Below are 19,441 nucleotides of genomic sequence, written 5' to 3'. Positions count from 1 at the left end.
ATACTAAGCAAGAGTAAACTTGGAAGAAAAAAATCTTTAAAGATATCTTCATGATTTACCTTCTCTAGGCCCTTGCTTATTGCTTAATTCCTTTTCCCCCCCTTTTTTTTTTTTTTCTTTTGGAGATAAGGCCTCAATACACAGTTCAAGAGGGTCTTGAACTTACTACGTAGCCATTAGGCTGGCTGGCCTTGAGCTTGAAGCAATCCTCCTACCTCTGCCTCCCAAGTGCTGGGATTACAAGCATGCACCACCGCACCTGGTTCCTTTCTCTTAATATGAATGAACAATAGGAACAGCGTGAATAGCGCATCACTAAGAAGTCCATCCTTGTAGAATGAAGGCATTTTGGCTAAGCTACAGCAGGGAAAAGTTGGCTGGCTATTCTGTTGCAAAGCAAACATAAAGCATGTGGAGTCCTCCACAGGCCCCCCGGCAAGGTCAGCAGAAGGTAAACACACCTCAAGTTCCCAATGGGGAGAGACCCTGGTCCCTCCACAGATCCACCCTATGTTAACCTACTGGGCAGAATTAGTGCCCAACAAGCAAGGGCACCTGCCCAGCCAAGAGAGTCTACTCACCCGGGCAAGTCGCCTGTGCTTCTTTGACACCCTCTGGTTTTTTGGCTTAACTGACAGTTTGTGCTTGGCAGCACTGTTGTCCAGGCGGGCAATGGCCAGGGGAATGGCATCAAGGTTGACACTTTCAATGGTGCTAGCAGAAGACAGGTGCCTTTTTGGCCGAGACGGTTTAACTGGAGCAGTCTGTGATACAGATTAAGATGTAAAGTCTGGTCAGGAAAACCTGCAGGGCAGTCCACGACAGAAGAGCTAGAGTGGAGTCTGCACCCACAGACAGACGGGCTTGTGGGCGTGGGGAAGTGAGGCCTGATTTGGCCTCAATAAGGCCCTGTGTTGCACAGCCTAAGATAGTAAGAAGTGGTTGCCGACTCCGAGATGAGGTGATTTCTAGGTTAGGAACACTGACTCTCAGATACTGTGTGCACACTCACTCCTACACAGGACGGTGGTCCCTTCAAGGAAGGGCGGGTGTCTTTGCCATCTTGGCATGTGTACTTTTAATGCCCAAGTAAGTGCTCAGCCTGTACCTGTTAAAGGAATGAAAGGACAAAAACCCCAAGCCTGGAAGATGAGATTTACAATCAGCAAGGATGTCTTGGCACAATTGCTCCAAAGTCTTAGGGTACTGAGTGTACTACAGAGATCAAAAGGCAAGGGCCTGGGTGGAAAAACAATGGCAAAAATGTACACCGGGGCCAGGGGCAGTTCCTCAGAGGGCAAACAGAAACAGCCTGCACTGCTGGACGCAGTTGCAATAATCAAGGAACCACAGCGTCAGACTGCCTGGACACATTAGAAAGGTCAGAGTGACAGCAGCACAGACTACACCAGAGGGTGGGCAGATCAGACAGCAGGAAGCCGCCCCTGTCACCGCAGACAACTGAGACAAGCTGTGTATCAGGCTGCTGGCTGCACAAGGCCAGTGTGCGGGGGCTGCCTGTGCGCGAGGCTCTGCGAGCACAAGGGCTGGATGGGAACTCACATATTTGGCAGTGTCCACCCAGAAAGTGTAGAGTCCACACAGGTTAGCCACAGGGCTTGCTTTCTGCAAAATCTACCTGCCCTGCTTCTGCACAGAAGATGAAAGAGTAGACTAACCCCAAAATGAAACAGGTCAGTACGTAGTAACTTCTGACATGCTCAGAAAAAATAGCTCCAGCCTTTGGCCTCTAGCTTCATTTATTTATGGTTATCTTTACAATAGGTATGAAATTCTTGTCTGTTGGGAAGAGACAAAGTAAACACTTACTTCTATCCCCTAAGAGATGCACGAGGAAAAGAAGTCAGGGATAGTGACAGATTGTAGACAGACACAATACGCTGAGCTGGATGTGCCCTGCCATGTTTCTAGCTATGCTAGCAAGGCACCCACCGGCACTGTCCAAGCTGTCCCTGTTGTGGGGACCTGACCTATGCACTTCCCTTCTGCCAGACCTTTGGAGGAGGCCAGTCCTCTGAGCAGGTGAAAAGTTCTTACAGGAACAAATTGCTCCCATGGAAGAGTGCCCGGGGGGCTGGCTTACAGTACCTAGACTCCTGCAGGCAAAGTCCCAGGTTTAAAAGGTTTACAAGTCCTTAACTTCTTTTCCTCATGCATCTCTTAGGGGATAGAAGTAAATGTTTACTTTGTCTCTTCCCAACAGACAAGAATTTCATACCATGTAAAGATAACCATAAATAAATGACGCTAGAGGCCAAAGGCTGGAAGTATTTTTTCTGAGCATGTCAGAAGTTACTATGTACTGACTCGGTTCACTTTTGGGGTTAGTCTACTCTTTCACCTTCTGTGTGGAAGCAGGGCAGGTAGGCTTTGCAGAAAGCAAGCCCTGTGGCTAACCCATATATATATATATATATATATATATATATATATATATATATAGAGAGAGAGAGAGAGAGAGAGAGAGAGAGAGAGACAGAGAGAGAGACAGAGAGAGAGACAGAGACAGAAAGACAGAGAGTGAGTGAGCAAGCAAGCGAGCGAGCGAGCGAGAGAGAGAGAAGCTATGGCTGAGGTTTTTTGATTATGTGTTTGCTTCTTGCATCTCTATTAGAGGGTTCTTCCTTAAAGACCTGAGTACGTTCGATTATTCTGGGACACACTTCTCCATGGATTAACACTGACTTGAAGAACATGATACACTAAGGAAGGCTACAGACTTCTAAGCCCCTAGAGCATGCTGAGCATTTTTGCAGAGCAGGGTTCAGTTCTAACAGCTGTGTTGCCAAGGAAACAGACACTCCAACCCCAACTACTGGCTGCATACTGAAGGAATTTAAACTAACATATAAAGGTAACATTTATGAATGAAAAATGAAATGGCAGGTTAAAAAAAAAGGTTGGAAGGTAAAGAAAGCAAATGAAGTTCAGATCCTATTACCTTCTCTTCCATCTCACTTTCGGCTCTGGGCAGATTCAGAGGACTGGGAGAACTTGGCGTATCACTGGACTGAAACAACAGAGGAGGCACTCAAGTCAAACACTAGAACAGGAAGCTCTGGGCAAGACATCACCTGTGACTGGCCAGGGCTGCTCCTCCTCCATGCATGGGTGAGTTTGGCCCACAGCCTGAAAGAAGCCGAAGAGCTGCTCATTCACCACCCAAGCCAGGGAGCGGGGCTGTGCTCTGCACGCATGGCTCCAGCCCTGGTGCTCTGGCCTGGCTGGCAACTTTACCCCTTCACGGCCAGAACCTTCCCCTCAATGCAAGGGGTGAGAGGGAACAAGGCCCTCCCAGTGCCACAGACAAAGGGCTGGGCTCAAAAGGGAGCATAGAGGGAGCAAAAGTACAGGCAGGAGGGGGAAGAGAAGGCTAGAGACCCACCCCAGGGTCCTAGGCGTGCCCTGGGCACACCCCAGCTGGGCACCCCGCTTTCTGAGGCTCTCTCCTGCTCTACCTGTCAGCTCATGTCACCACTTTTACAAAAGATCTTATCTTCTCTTCCTAGCACTGTCAGCTGGCCCTGCCTGTCCATTCTCTGCCCCACACTTAGAAAGAAAACACAGATCAGATTATGACACTGCCCTGTTAGAAATCCTCAGAGGCATCCTATTGCTGCAGAACAGAATTCCCACAGATTCCCCCTTTCCCCATGGTACATCTTCCTTGTCACCCACCTCCCCATCGGGCCACACTACCTCCTCCAGGTCTGCTTCGGGACCTCTACTGTGGTCCACTCTCCACTTAGACTATTTTTCCACTTGCTATGCCAGCTCTGCTCTCTACCATACACCTAGAGACATAATCCTCCCTGTGACTTTCACCTTCTTTTATTTTCTGTGCAGCCAGTGTTTTTCTGGCTCTCAAGTGATTACATTTGTTTACTCACTGGCCACACATTAGGAAGCAAACTGCATGAGGTGGCCCTGGGTTCATCTTGTTCATCTACTGACACCCACGTCTGCGTCAAGGCCTGCTACACTGATAGCCTCTGTCCCCCCAAGGCCACAGGGCCTGCTCTGCAAAGCTCACAGGAACTAGGTCGCTGCTCCTGCTCTTGATTGTTGTCTGACATCGAAGAGGCTGGGAAGAGCAGTTTTAGATCAATTAGAAAGAATGGGTCTCACCCCTGCTTCACTCCTCACTCAGAGGGTATTAGTGTGTGTGGGCACAGGGGCATCAGGCCAGGGCCAAGCAGTGGTGGGCACGAGGGTGAAACACCCTTTTCCCCTTCCTTTCTGCATTTTCTTCTGCAAATCACTTATGTTTCTTAATACTCTCATGATGGCCGGCATGCTTTTCTCCATTTTAATACCAACCACCCTGATTGCAGGCACCTCAAGAGGCAGAACTGAGAAAATGTATTTTTCATCTTTCAAAATATCTGAAGCCCCATCCTTCACCTCTAGAAGCCCGACTCTGGCCAGTGACAAAGGGACTTCTGCTCCCTTTCCAGCAGGCACGTGGGGGTTTCCCTTCTATGCAGAAGAACTCTCAATTCAGAATGTGTAGTCTCTGCTCCAGTGCAGCAGGCTGAATTTTGACAGCATGGTATGAATATGACCTTCTTTCACACTCAGGGACTCCGAGCTAGCCATCTGCGGTGTTCTGCCTGCCTGAGCCCTGCTTTCTTTCTTTCTTTTTTTTTCTTCTTTCTCTCATTTTCCTTTCAGTTAGTCCAGTGTGACATGTAATCACTCAGAGCTATTAAACGGGCACTGCATAAGTTGTGGGGAGACACAGATGTGGAGGGTGCGGTTTGTGGCGGGAAAGTCGGGAGGACACACAGACAGGGAAGAAGATGCGAGCAGGGCTGGTGTGTAAGGAGTGGGAAAAACTCACAGCAAAGGCAAGGAGGACGCGACAAGCTCAGGGGTGAGGTCAGGGAGGGCTCCATACAATATAGCCTGAGTGCTGAGGGCACAAGGCGGGCGCAGGGCAGAACTGGTGTGCCCTCCTCCACTCCCTTCTCATTGGCCCCAGGAAGTGGCATCTTCCCAGGAAGTGCCCTCCAGCCCTGAGCCCCTCACCAGTAAAGCTTCCCCCACTGGTCATTCCACAGAGACCCCAAGATGCCCCATCCACTGCGGGAACATCCCCGCACTGCTTCTGAGCAATCCCATTTCCCCCGCTGGAGGCTTACTTTGTTCTCAGTGTCTGACAGGATGATGTCCTGTTGGGTCACAATTTCCATGGGACTGGTCAGGAACAAGTCCTCTTCTGAGCTAATGTCTCCACTGCCTGCCTTCTTCATGGGAATGGCATTGAGTGGCCTCTGCCCAAACTTGATATTCTTGCCCAGCTGTCGCTGGAGAGAAACAAAAGAATGACATTTCTGAAGCAGTGAAGTGATCTCCAAAGCCACAGTGAGGTTTCCCAGCATATCTAGGAAGCACTGAGGCATAGGCTCAGCACAGCAGCTCTAGCCACTCCACTGCGTGGGCCCACGGTGTGCTCGGTCCCCCAGTGCGCTCACTCATCTCAGGCCTCTTCCCTTCCCCACTTCATACCAGGAGCTTTTCCTCTAGACGCCCCCTGAGGAAAGGCCCAGATTTTTCTAGTGGGATTATCTTTCTGAACCAAATCTGGAATATGTGTTTTTGATTTTTATCTATAAATTTAAAGAAGTCTATTACAAGCATAAGGGTTATATGGCATGCAGTTGTAGAAAATATAGGAACCACAGAAATCAATATTCTCAAGGCAGGCATCCACCAGTCCCTTTCAGGAACACTTCCTGTGAGCCTTGCCCCAGAGCCTGGTTTGCTATCCTGTGTCTAGGCTGCCTGCTTTGGTCACGGCATCAAGATGCAGAAGGCCCAGGGGGCCTGCAAGTCAGCGCTGAAGGGGTGTTCCCACTCAGGGGTGGGAACAATTCAGTTTCCTCCGCCTTCACTGCAAGCGCACATTGTGGGCCTGGAGGAACTGGGACAGCAAAGGACCAGGATGGGCTTATTATTGGTTGTAGCTGGAAAGAAGAAGGGTAAGGGACCAAGAAACAGGGCAGAACTAGGATGGTGCAGTGTATTGGGAAGTAGATAAGGGGCAGATTAGAAAAGGACTGATATCCCCAGATACTGCCCAGTGTCCCCTGGTGGGGGCTGTTCCCACCTCAAAACCACTGCTTTAGAAGGGTGCTTCACTTGGGTTTCACTGTCTGCATACATCTCAAAAAAGAGATGTGTGATATTTGTCTTTAATCTGGCTGATATTTAGTCCTGTAGAGCTGCATAGGACTCAGCAATCACTTATTCCAACCTCTCACTTTGCAAAAAAGCTCAGAAGTGCAGTGGAGAGGTGACTGACCACACAGGAATGTGGACCCAGCCCCCTGAAAGTCACGTTTGAGGGCATCTGACATGCGCTTCACTGGCTCCCACAGCTCTGACATGATACTTCCTTCTTGCTCGGTGGTTATAGAAAGCGATGATACTGCAGATTTAATAGCTGTCTGAAGTTCCCTGACAGAAGAATCCCCTGGGCCAAATGCCCCATCTCCCCGCTCTTGTGCCCAGCTTCCCCCCAGCACAGCCTGGGGAGCAGTGCTCTGCAGACATGTGACAGAGGTCCATGAGCCTTCCCTCCCTGCACCCTCCCGACCCCGCATGCCAAGTCAGGAGCACAGCAAGTCAAGGCTTTGGGCTCCCGGGCCCTGGCAAGCTGCACATCCAAAGCCCGAGAGAAATTCAGCCAGGGAGGGAAGGGCAGCTTCAGCAGCCTGAGAGGGTTGCGGGGAGCAGAAAGTGGAGAAAGGGTGTCTCCCGAAACAAGTGCAGCAGGAAGCAGTGTTAGTGTCTAGTCTACACAGGTCAATAAGCAGGCACAGTTAGGACAGCCAAGGAGTTAGACGAGAGGACATGGGAGTTACAAAGCCACAGGCCCATCTTGCTTTGCTGCCCTGGGAGACGGGGTGGGAACCTGGGCCCAAGATGTGGGGAAGGTTCCTCTGTCCTCCTGGGCCAGCCTTCCCTGGGTGCTGGCCACGAGCCGGAAACTGTGCTAGTCCCATCCGCCAGGGACACTCGTGTTGGCAGGTTCTGCTGCTTGCCAGTGCTCCTGAGTGCCCAAGATCAGGGTGTTTTTAAAATTAATATAAAACAATTGTTCATATCAGTGGAATATGGCATGTATTTCAGTACATGTATACATACAGTGTGTGATGATCAAGTTAGGATGATTGGTATATCTGTTACCTCAGCCAGTCATCATTTCGTTATGCTGGGAATACTCAAAATTCTTTTTTCTAACAATACTTATTGTTAAGCCTGGTGATCCTACTGTGGTACAGAATGCTGGAGCTTCTTCCTTCTTCTAGCCGTGGTGTGGCCATTGACAAAGATGAAGGTATTTCTTGTGCCCACAAGGAAAGGATAATTCTGTAATGCATTTCCTGGCCTAACCCTCTAATGCCATTAAATGAGGACTTTTGTCACCACTGGAAAAAAAAAAGAATGAATATGCTAATATTCTACTTCATCAGGGTCCTTTTTGGAATACTGATGTCGGTCTATGCTGATTCTTAAGAGACAGAGTGTAGCAAAATGTAATCACAGTCTAGACTGCAATAAAGTCCAGACAGGGTGATGACCATGGCTTCAAATGGAAATACACAGAATAAGAAGAGGAACAACGTGGGATGTGGGACAGTAAGGGAGAGAGCTAAAGCGGTAGAGTAAGAGGCAGGCGCCAAGGACAGAGGCCGTGAGGGAAGAGGTGCCAGGAAGAGTCCAAGGCTCCAGGTACCCTTGGAAGCGCTGTGGGCCCTGGGGTCAAAGGGAGGAAACGAGGCAGTGTGATGTTGAAAGCTTAATTTACCTCACAGATAGGCTCACCCTGACAAAAGAACAACACTGCTGTCCCTTTCACAGTGCAACGTGGGTCTCGGTACATCATTGATCTGAAACCTCCCCAGAGAAGAAGACGCAGCTGGTGGCCAGAGAGCTTAGCAGAGGCACAGAGGATGATGGGATGGTGCTGAGGCCGGGCCCTGGGGAGCTGTGTCCACACAGGCCTGTGCTTGGACTCACAGCCTGCAGCTGTCAGGTGTGGGCTGTAGGCCAGGGCCGGGTAACCCCGTGGTACCCACAGACGAGGCCTCATGCCCACATACTTCCTGCACTGGGCCTGCAGATGCCTCCCGGGGGGTGCCTCAGCAAGGCTGGCTGTTGTGACATTTTGTGAGATGTAATGACAACTATGATTACTGCTCAAACCTATCTGATGATCATCTAAAACGTCACATGAATTGGCCATGTGGACACGTGCTGTTACTTCAATTTGTCTCCAGTCAGGTGCTGTCACGACAGGAGCTATGATCTAAGTGAGCCATCACTGAAAACAGGACTGATCGGATGAGGTGGCTCTTGAGTCCAGAGAGGTAAAACACCACTCTCTCCCCCTTAAAAAAACAAAACAAAACAAAACAAAAAACCCCACCTACGAGCTGTCTTCATGCATTGTGATTGTAACCACAGGCGAGCAAGCCATCTTCTGCCTGCGCTGCTAGTCTATTTTGCTGGGGGCTGTGAATGGAGTTACTGTTGGAACTGGAATGTCGACTAAAAGGGGCTATATTTTATTCACTCAAATTGGGCCATTTTTCTGTGATATGGAATGCTGGAGAACGACATTACAGGAATGCACATCCATATTTATGAGCTTGTGTCCATGGTGTGGAAATGCCAGGCACATTGCACTCTGCAGCTCCCTTCTTGCCAGGGCCTAGAATTCCCCAGATTTTTTTTTTTTTCACAGACTTCTTCAAACCATGTCTGTAGGAGCAAAGCAGAGGACAAATAAAGTTGCTGTTTTCCTGAACCAATTAATCTCCCCATGAAAGTAAAGTCTAAGAAAGAAAAACTACCGATTTAAGGACAGTTGCTCTATGAGGTGGCTAGGAGCAGGTGTTTACTCTCTGTGTCCTTGACTACTGCATTAGATGTCAAAGCCCTCATATGTAGGATTTTTGTATTATTAGATAAATTCAGCTCAGCAGCAGACACTAGCTGCTAGGAATGGAGATTTCCCTCTTAACCCTAATATGTGTGGTTCAGTGAAATTAAACATTCCCCCCAACAGAACTGTGGGAAAACCCTAAAGTCACCCGAGGTTTAGACTGTGCTCATTAGCTGGTATGTGCCTCACAGCCTGCTCTGATCTCAGTGACCAGGCTCCCTCCTTGTGCGGTGTTTCTGGGAAGCTGCCAGGAGGGTCAAGGATGGGGTTGTCCCAACGCAGTGCTGTGCAAAGCATTACAGCTGTCCTGCTTCCATTCAGATTGCAGGAACTGGAGGGGCCTTACAACCTCTCCTCTGGCACCTCATCTGCATAGTTTGGGTTGGAAAATGAGTGTCAGAGAGGTTAAACGACTTCCTTTGAGGCCACGATACCACTTTTAATTTCACTGCTTTCTCTCATTCACTCAAATGCTATTCATTCCACTGGGCACAAAGCAACCGACTCCCTAGCACAGAATCCTCCCAAAGCGCACCACTGGTGTGTTCTCTGCAATCACTGCCCTGCTCATTAAAATGCTGCCAACATGCACTCAGAAAAATATGCAGTTCATCTTCTAAAAAGTTTAATCGCTTGCCACAGATATTTTGATATGTGGAGTGACTTTATTGAGGAAAGAGCAGGCTGATGTGTGCTGTCCTTAGTCATTCTGTACTCAGTGGAAAGCCTCTTAGCTGCAGGTGCATTGTTAGGCCGGGTCTAGGTGCGATGACACCCGTGGACACTAGGGGGCAACCTTTTCAAATGCATTACTACAGACGCCCTCCCCAACTTCTGACAGCTCCAAGCAAGGGCTGGGCAGCTCCCTAAGCCATAGAAAAATGTCATTTTTCTTTTTCGTAGCATTCTAGTAGAATCTCATTCAAAAAGAATGTGTTAGCAATGGTGGCTAATCTGATTCTAGGACATTTACTGTCAAATGGGTGTTACCTAACACTTCCCTTTTGAAAAATGAATGTACACAAATACACAAAGACAATTCCAGACATAACAACGTAACATGCCTCTGACACAGCTGACCTCTACCGTTCCATGCCGGAGTCTACGAGGGGGCGGTCTCTTGTGCTGCTTTACTAAGCATCAACACCAGCATAACGTTGTCATGAAAAAATGCCAAGCATTCATGCAAGTTAATAAAGTTACTATCATCACCCCAACTTACCAGGAACATACTGCTTAGTCGACTGAAAAATAAAGCACAGTCTTTTGGGGGTGATACAGTTATACCTTAGGTCACTCCAAAATTACATTTGCTAATATCATGGCCCCATTTCCCTCTTTGAAGAGCAAAACATTTATTTTTTAAAAAAATATCATTACACGGCTAAAAGGAAGCTTGGAAACTCATGCAGCAAAGATAAAATTAGGCTGACTTGGAATAAGTAGATACTATCAAACCAAATTCTCAAGCACTCAAATGAAATAATTCTTCCTGCTTTACTTACATTTTTCTTCTTGGGTTAATAGAATTGTCACTTTAGGGAAGTTGGTCATTTTACATTTTATTAAGGAGATCAGATTACATAAAATAACATCTTATTACTAGCAGAAGTCATAAACATATTTTTATCAAATTTCTATGTTTTCTATACTGCATGCACAATTACTTTTTTTTAAACAACTCTAAATCCACCTCTTGGGGTGATAGCGGCATGTGGTATAATGTTACACAAAAGATATCATTTAAGAAAATAGGCACCTATCCACTTTTTTTTTTTTTTTTTTGAACCAGGGATTGAACTCAGGCCCTTGCACTTGCCAGGGAAGCGCTTATTCCACTGAACCATCTCCCTGGCCCACCTATCCACTTTTTAAAGAATTTCTAAATGGTAAATACAGCTGTTTCATGGGTAGAATTCTGCATGTGATTCCTCTCTTAGAAAGGGATATGCTGAGCTGGGGTTCGAGACCTATCAAGAACAATGTTCAAAGAATGAGCAGACTCGAGGGGGGAGATGAGGGAAGTTTTCCCTACCTATCTGCAAACTCTGAGCAATGACAGCTTCTTTTTTCTTCAAAATCTAAAAACCATGCAAAGGCTCGACCAGCTACAACCGAGGGCACCACCTGGTCAGCCAGGGCTGGGATCTGAAGGACCGGCCGTGGGTGCCTCCTAGGGATTCTGTCCTTGGCACCTGAGTGCAGCTGCAGGCCAGCTTGGGCTCGGCTCCAGGCTGCTGGCTACTTCCCACCTGCTGCCTTCAGCTCAGCGCGTGTGGACATGTGGCCAAGCACAGGTTACAGAGTACACAGCCCACGTAGCAGTAAGAACATTTCAGGAAAACAGACAATTTTGAGGGCAGCATTTCATGGCCTAATACTACTCAGGCCAGCTGTTCTCTTATTCTCATGCACCCATTCATTACTGCTGACATACAGTCAGATGGCAGCCAGCACCCCTGAGCCTTCTGTTGAAAATCTGGGCAAACACCATGCACCCCATCTCAGAGCAGTGCCTGCTTAGGCATTGCTCCTGGGGGAGGGAATTCTTCCTAGCAAAGGGGCGGACCTACATAGACAGACCCAAGTCTCTTTGCTTGCCTTGTTTTTCCTGGAGTCCCTGGTATTTCAGTCACATTTGGCTAAGAATTATTTTATTGTATTTGCACTGCCAGGGAGTCACCCCCTGAGTCAACACGAGTTAGGAAAGCTGGCCACCCTGCAGCATGCACAGGAGGGAGTTCCAGTGTCTTCTGAGACATGGTGGCTGGGAGCCAGATCTATAAACACAGCAGAAAACAGTGTCACCAGTCCCTGGGCAGTGATGGGGACTTGACAAGGATGTGTGCAGTGTAGTCGGTGGCAGCAGCCTCTGGCCATGGGGTACGGGCTGACTTAATGGTCAGGAACTCTTTCCTCCACCCAAACCCTCAGCTTCCCCTGCACACTGTTCTCAAGTGCGGCCAGAGAGGAGGGAACCACTGGAGGGGAAAGAAGAGGACTGCCACACAGGTGGTACAGGGTGAGGAGGCACCTCGCCAGGGGTTTCCAGAGGTCAGAGTGAGGCTCAGGACGGCAGAGCCTCTCACTAGGAGTGACCGCTGGACTTCCCCCTCCAAGAACCAAGGACGAGCTGGGGACTTCTCCACTTCGTCCACAGCAGGGCTCATCCTCTGGTTCTGACCTTCCAGTCTCCGGCTCTCTTACCTGAAGAGTTTTGACTTTGCCCAGGATGTTGTCCTGTGACATTGCTTGAACTGTCTGCTCACTTTCTGCTCCCCCATCAGGGATAAAAATACTGTCATGGGAAAGCGCCCGAGTTCCCATAGAATAGTTGAAGGACCTGGAATGCAAATCATGTGCTTCATTTTATTAGGATGATAAAATTTCTTTTGGCAATTAGGCTTGCTGTTCCCAATTGGAGGGACTCCACCCACATTCCCTGTGTTGCTCAGAAAGCACGCCAGCACTCTGGCCCTTCCTGCTGTGGGTCAGCCAAAGAGCTGGGGAGATGAAATGGCCCAGGAGTGGGAGCAGGGCTCTTACACAATCTGGGTTGAGGGCCACCGCAGAACTTATTGGGAGGAGGCACCTTCGCAACTGAGCACTCTCAGAGTTGCTCCAGGAGGTCTCGCCAACCTACAGGACCAAATAATAAGCACACCTGGAAGCAAGGGGCACGAACGCTGTTCACATGACAATGACCCTGGAAGAAAGGCACCGATCTAAAGCAGACACTGTGGAAGAGGACTAGACATGCTGATGGGGCGACCAATGCTTGAGGATTAGGAGCAAGGGGAGGAATTTGTGTTGGGGCCATCCTGACAGGCTTCCTACGACCTGGACACCTTCCAGCCCGGGAAACCTTCCCACACTGGAACCAACTGCCATGGCTCGATATAGTTTGAGAGGGTCCCCCAAGGGTTCCTGTGTTGGAAGTGTGGTCCTCAATGTGGTGACACTAGGAGCTGGTAAAGCCTGTCAGAGGTGGGTCCTAAGTCACGCAGGGCACTGCTCTCTGAAGGAACTAATGAAGTTCTCATGGAACCTTCACTGATTCTCCCATGAGGTGTTATACAGGAGCAAGCCTGGTCCCCCCCGCCACACTCTGGTTTCCCTTCATGCCATGTGCATTCTCCCTCTTGCACATGTTCTGCCATGCCAGCACCTGCCATAGAGGGATGCAGCCAGCAAGCACTGGCCACGGCTGGCACCATACAATTTGGACTTTCAGCTTCCAAAACTATGAGCTAAGTAAACTCTATTCTTTATCTTTCTAGTCTCAGGCACTTTGTTATAGTAACTGAAAATGACTAATGCACCAACAATGGACACTTTTTAGTTAAAGGTTAGACTTTCAGGAATTCTGGACTTGTACCTGACATGAGTACAAGCAGTGTGAACACTGGAAGAGGAAGTCACAGAGGCAAACTCTTCCTTACTTGGCATTCAAAACTAAGTTATCCTTGGGGAAGAATACCCTCGGAGACTGCTAGCCCCTCCCAGGGCAGTAGGGCAGCTTACCATCCCAATGCCAGGGAGCACATTTCTATGATACCAGGCAGGGCAGGCAAGACTCAGAGGGGTGAGTGGGTACCACCTCTTCCTCCTTATCCCCAGAAAGAGGCTCCAGGAGATTTTTTTTTCAGATGCAAGGACAGAACACAAGAGAACAGCCAACCTTGGAGAAAGCACTTTGGTCAAAGACTTCTTTACAGAACTAAGGACACACTGTGCAGGGTCCTAGGCAGCTATACTGGCATCTGCCCAACTATAGACCAACTTGGGAAGACTGATTGCCAAACGGTGTCATTTAATTTACCAAGGACAAGAACAATGGTAAACAGAGCATTTGAGGGTTTGAAAGGAAAGACTGGGAGGTGAGCTTCCTGGGGTTGTGAGCTTAGGCAATGGGAACAACATCCGACTCTGATATTGATGAAAACTTTGTTGGAATTTTACTTCCTTTATCTGATTTAATCCTCATCACCACCATCTTGTTAGAGATGAAACTTGGGATAAATAACCTTACCTAAAGCCATTCAAGTTGAAGAGGCAGAATGTGAAGTCAGACCTCTTGAATACTACCTTGTGCCAGCCAGGTGTCATGTTTTAAAGTATGGAAATCTTAAAGTATTGTCACCTGGGGGATGATGTATGGGAGAGAAGACAAGGTGCAAATGCCATGCAGGCCAGTATACAGGAGGGCTGGAGAGACAAAATAGCTAGCAGAACGGTGGAGCCTTCAGCCAAATACAAGATACTTGAGATACATAATACTCGAATTTACGTGGTAGGCACTGTTATGAAACCTATTTATGGATAAGAAACTAAGGCCTAAAGACAGTAACTTAGGGCTGGTCAAACAGCTCAGCAGATTAAAGTGCCTACAAGCAGGCGCAGGGGCGGGGAGTTGCATCCCCAGGCCTGCTGTGCCAGCCCTGCCCCCGGGGCATGCTGAGCAGGCAATTGAGACTGGGCGTGGTGGTGTGCGCCTGTAATCCCAGCCCTTGGGAGGCTGTAAACAGGCGGATCACTATGAGTCTGATCTAGTAGTGAGACCCTGAACACTCTATAGACCCTTCCCTAAAATTAAAAAAAGAAAAACAAAAAACCCCAGTAACTTGTCAAGGTACTGTCTATATGTGAATCTGACCCAGGTCTCTGTCACTTGGTCTACGTGGCTTTTTGTTGTTGTTGGGTTTTTTTGTTGTTGTTTTTTCTTTTTTTGGTTTCTTGTTTTGACAGCAATAATACCATATAATGTTAATTCTTACAGCTCATCTGTAATTTAAGTTTTCAGCATTGTTTTTTCCCCCTAAGATGGTGATCCTGTCTCTTTTCAATTCTACATAAATTTACACACACACACACACACACACACACACTTCCGTATTCTGGAGATTACCTTTGTGATTATTAGAGCTGAGAGACAGTACAGTCCTCCCATGGTGTCTGTAGGGGCTGTCACCTCCAGCTTACTTTTCTCCTTTTATTTTGTTTATTTAATTATTATTTATTTATTTATTTATTTATTGGCAGAACTGGGGATTGAACTCAGGCCCTTGCATTTGCCAGGCAAGTGCTTATTCTACTGAGCCATCTCCCCGGCCCCTGTGATCCTATTATTAGATCAACATAATAGGATCACATTGGACTGATACCTATACAATACTGAATGGTTTAGTCCATGAACATGGGTGTATTCAGATCACCTTTACTTTCTCTCAGTAATATTTTAGTGACTTTCTGTATAGTGGTCGTGTGTTATGTTTTAATAGATTTATTCATAGGGATTTGGTAGTTCTGAATTTCTGTAAATGGTACAGGTTAAAATTTTTATTTTCTGATTTTTATTGGTGAAATATAAAGTATAACTGTTTTTATACGCTGGTCTTGCAACCTGAAATGTTGCTAGGTTTATTTACTAGCTATAATCATATGACTGATAATTCTTTTATGCACATAATCAAGTTGTCTGCAAGAAAAGATCATTTTATTTCCTCCTTTTCAGTACTGTGTCTTTTTTAAAAATATTCAATTTTAGCTAGAATCTTCATTCAGAACTGAATAGAAGTGGTGATGGTGAGCGCTCTAACGTGCTCCAACTCAAGAGAAAACATTCGGTATTTCATCTAGTATAATGTTAGCTATAAAATTTTGTAGATCTGTTTGAATCACGATCTGTCTTTTATTTATAGTAGATTAAAAATTTATCTCGTTTTCTTTAGCTTCTAGCAATTTTACTCTGATAAGCCTAGGTGAACTTTTTCTTAAATCTATGACTTGATATCTTTCACTGGACTTGGAAAATTCTCAATATTTCTGAAATTTTCTGTCTATTTTTCCTCTAATTATTTTCTGAATTTCCAGTGTTAGGACCTTTCAACAACAGGCATTTTTCTGTACCATTCTTTTTATTTAATATGATGCAGAGCAGATTTTTCTTTATTCATGGTCTTTTGAGACAGGTTCTCATTGTGTAGCTTGGCTGGCCTTGAACTTGCTGTGAGTCCAGGCTGGCCTTGAACTCTTGGCAATACTCCTGCCTCAGCCTACCACGTAAGTACCGCCACACCTGCAGGTTATTGATCTTTGTAAGGCTCCCTCCCCACTTCTAATGTACACAGAGCACCTGGATTATTTCTAGGATTCTTTTTCTTAGCAGGCCTGAGCTCCAATTTTTGTTTCTCCATACAACAGACTGCCAGAACTCTATTAATTTCTACAACACAACAGTCACGTCCAGATCTACTGGTTGATACAGCCATCGCTCTAAAGAGCATGTTTTCAAAGTGATCAGAAACATTTGTACTTTTTTTTCTTGCTGTATTTAGTTTTTGCTTCATTTTAACATACTGTGTGAAACAGCAGAGGAGCTTGGCAACTGGTTTAGTAGTTACATGAACGAACACTCACCTAATTGAAAGTAGCGCTGTTTCCATAATGTAAAGTAACAGTGAATCTTGGGCAATCCACCTAATGATAAATCTTTAATGATCATGTTTACGGGTTCCATATCCCAACAACCTAATAATATAAATCATTTCCTTTTCTTTACAGGGAAATTTGAGATAGTGGATACAAACATCCTCCAAAGTTCCAGACTTTGAGGTCAGGTTGCAATTGAAAGGAAGTGGCCCATTGTGGTGATCTCAGCTTGAAACTGTGCTCTAGAGGTAGAATCATTGTCCTTTGCCAGCTGGTAACCCAGCTGGTAACCGCAATGCCAGGACTGGGAGGCAGGAACAATGTAGCACACCTTGTATCTCAGAGAGGCACCTGGACCTCTCTAAACCTGACATTTAAAGGTCTCTCAAGGCTGATGCTGAAGCAGCCCACCCCTGCTTCTCCCTGCTTCCTTTTGTGATGTGTGAACCATGAGGGGAGGCAAGAGGCCTGGTCTCCAAGCCTCTGGACTGGCCGGAAGCTTCCCTCACACTTTCTGTCTCTCACACAGGAGCCATGACTTAGGGAGCCCAGGAAACGGACTCCACAGACCAAGAGTTTCCTGGGGCCCTTGGAGACAGCTGGTTTGCTGCAGACATAGAAGAGCACACTGAATGTCAGGACTTGATTCCCCTATTTCTCTCCCGGCCCTGTGGATGTCGTCACTGACATCACTGTGGGTATCACTGTAGGCAGAGGCTTCCCGTGAGTTCAGAGCCCTGCTTTGGTCTCACCGTTCTACCGTCCCTCACTTCCTCGCTATCTCTCCAGCATGGTGAAGGGAAACCTACACTTCTGACTTTATGATCATTTTTCTCCGTTAGTTTTTGTTGTACCAGGAATTGAGCTTGGGACTTTGCCCTTGCCAGGCAGGCGCTGTGCCTTTGAGCTATATCCCTGGCGCCTCTCCATTAGTTTTTGGATTAAGTTTTTTTTTTTTTTTTTTTTTCCGGAACTGGGCATTGAACTCAGGCCCTTGCGCTTGCCAAGGAAGCGCTTATTCCACTGAACCATCTCCCCAGCCCATCTCCATTAGTTTTTAACTGGCAGCCACATAACATTCCTGTTTGGAGAACAATCACCTGTTATCCCTGTCACTTGCTTCCAGCTTGTAGTGGGCCCTGCCACTTGGCCACTCCACTGCTCTGCAAACTCAGTGTGAATAAAACCAAATTCACCAATGTCTCCCACAAACCTTCCATCTGTCCTGCTTCTCTGTGACTGTCATTCCCCAGTTCTGTGCTATATTTTTCTCTAAGTGAGGTGAGATCCAGGTTAAAGGAACAATACGGTGCTTAAGACCACAAGATAGTGTCATCGTCCTTGCGCACTAAGGAACCCTTCAACATTAGCAGGGAAGCAGAGAGAGGATCGAAAACCCCCACCATCCAAGCCCATCCCACCCCGCACACCGCCGTGTGGCCACGTTGCCCCCTGAACTGGTTGAGGTGAATGATCTAATCACTTCTCTGGAGGATGCCCATCGGGTCATGGAAGGGAATCCGGGCACCCGATCAGCCTGGGCAGGTGACTACCTCCCTGCCAGCAGTCACCATAGCAGGGGGCCATGGGCCTTAGACACCAAATGTCAATGTCTTGAGGAGTGAAGAGGTGGAGGCCCAGCAGGGTGAAGACAGAGTCTCAGCCACACAGAGCCAAAACCAGAACTTGGGCTTTTGGCACCTCCTCACACAGCTTCCCACTCTAACACGATGTTTGGATTTCTTTGGGAACAATGACGCTACATCAACAGTGACTGCTGGATCCCAAGAGGGGGCATTCTTGAAGAGGGTCACCCACACTGACAAATCTTACATCAAGGTGTACACCAGCACACCTGCAATCCCAGCTGTTGGGAAGGCTGAGCTAGGAGGATCCCAAGCTAGCCTGAGAAACTCAGTGAGCCCTTATCTCAAAATAAATGTTCTTCTAAGGGTTGGGGATGTGGCTCAGCAGTATAGTGCTTGCTTAGCATGTGTGAGGCCCTAGGTTCAGACCCCAGCACCATGGTGAAAGAGGGTAAATCAAGCTGATTGTTTTTTTTTTCTTTTCAAAGTTTTATTGATAAACATATAGCAATGAGACAGTTTCAAATCAAATAGAAAGTACAGTTTCAACAAATAATACACTGCATATATTCTTCTTAGTGGTTAATTGCTGTACAAGATGCAGACTTGTGATCCTACTTACAAACACCATTAGAAAAAATCATTCTATTCATTAAGAGAATGCAACTATATATCTATCCCAACCACTTTGAATACACAGATACAAAATGGACATTCATAGTTATACCCCAATTTTTTTTTAAGTTCCGTTGTTGAATATTATAGGTGTGTAAACTCAGCAAAATATTCTAAAAGAGTACAGAAGCCCATAATAGCATTGGGTCTTCTGTTTAATTGGCAATGTCAGAAATTATTGACGTGAGTCCCCCACAGCTCAACATAACAACATGGCTTTACTTCCTATATTTCATCTTCATACTTTTCTACTGGATGGTTAAGACCAAGGTAAAGCAGAACCTATGCAACAAGAGTTGTAGCTTTTTGGTTTGAGAAGGTCAGTGAAATGCCCTCAGGATTTATCCTGAGATCCTGTACCTCAGATTGTAGAACGTTTGTCAGTGCAGCCATGTGGATGAGTCACGGCCATTGCTTGGCCAATGTGCTCTCTGTGAAAGCCTGAGAGAGTGTCTTCTCCCCATGTGACTCTCCTTAGGCACACTCCACGTCATCGATCAATTTCCTCTTTGGCCCCATAACCTTCTTGATCAGAAAATCTGGGACACTACCGAGGTACATGACGTTACAGTACAAGTTCTCATATGTCCTGAGTCTTAATTGACCTTAGAAGGGTAGGGCCAAAATATTGGCTTTCCTTGTAGCCCTCCTTTTTCTCTAATTTTGGTCTGCAAACTTAGGTTGTTAACCATCCAGAAGACAAGCAAGCTGATTGTTTTTGAAACAGGGTCTTGCTATGTATTTCAAGCTTGCCTTGAGATCCCTGTGTGTG

The 19,441-nt window shown here is 47.0% G+C and overlaps 1 protein-coding gene across 3 annotated transcripts in view; it reads right to left on the bottom strand.

Moving 5' to 3' along the window:
• Kiaa1211 (KIAA1211 ortholog) overlaps positions 1-19,441 on the bottom strand; it is a 158,154-nt gene that overhangs the window by 28,909 nt on the left and 109,804 nt on the right. Inside the window, exons 1-5 of one of the 3 annotated variants that reach the window (XM_023711094.1) lie at positions 12,185-12,267; positions 10,200-10,221; positions 5,166-5,330; positions 2,963-3,031; positions 582-764 (exon numbers count right to left, since the gene is read on the bottom strand). In XM_023711094.1, the coding sequence (XP_023566862.1) occupies positions 582-764; positions 2,963-3,031; positions 5,166-5,330; positions 10,200-10,221; positions 12,185-12,261 (516 nt within the window). In that variant the 5' untranslated portion in view covers positions 12,262-12,267. Of the gene's footprint in view, positions 1-581; positions 765-2,962; positions 3,032-5,165; positions 5,331-10,199; positions 10,222-12,184; positions 12,321-19,441 lie in introns of those variants that run through there. The other 2 variants (XM_023711093.1, XM_023711095.1) reach the window with 2 other exon arrangements.

Source organism: Octodon degus, unplaced genomic scaffold, assembly GCF_000260255.1.
Source record: "Octodon degus isolate 3935 unplaced genomic scaffold, OctDeg1.0 scaffold00019, whole genome shotgun sequence".
In the NCBI taxonomy this organism is placed as follows: Eukaryota; Metazoa; Chordata; class Mammalia; order Rodentia; family Octodontidae; genus Octodon; species Octodon degus.
The sequence above is the reverse complement of the archived record's forward strand: the minus strand, read 5'-3'. Positions and strand labels throughout refer to the sequence as shown.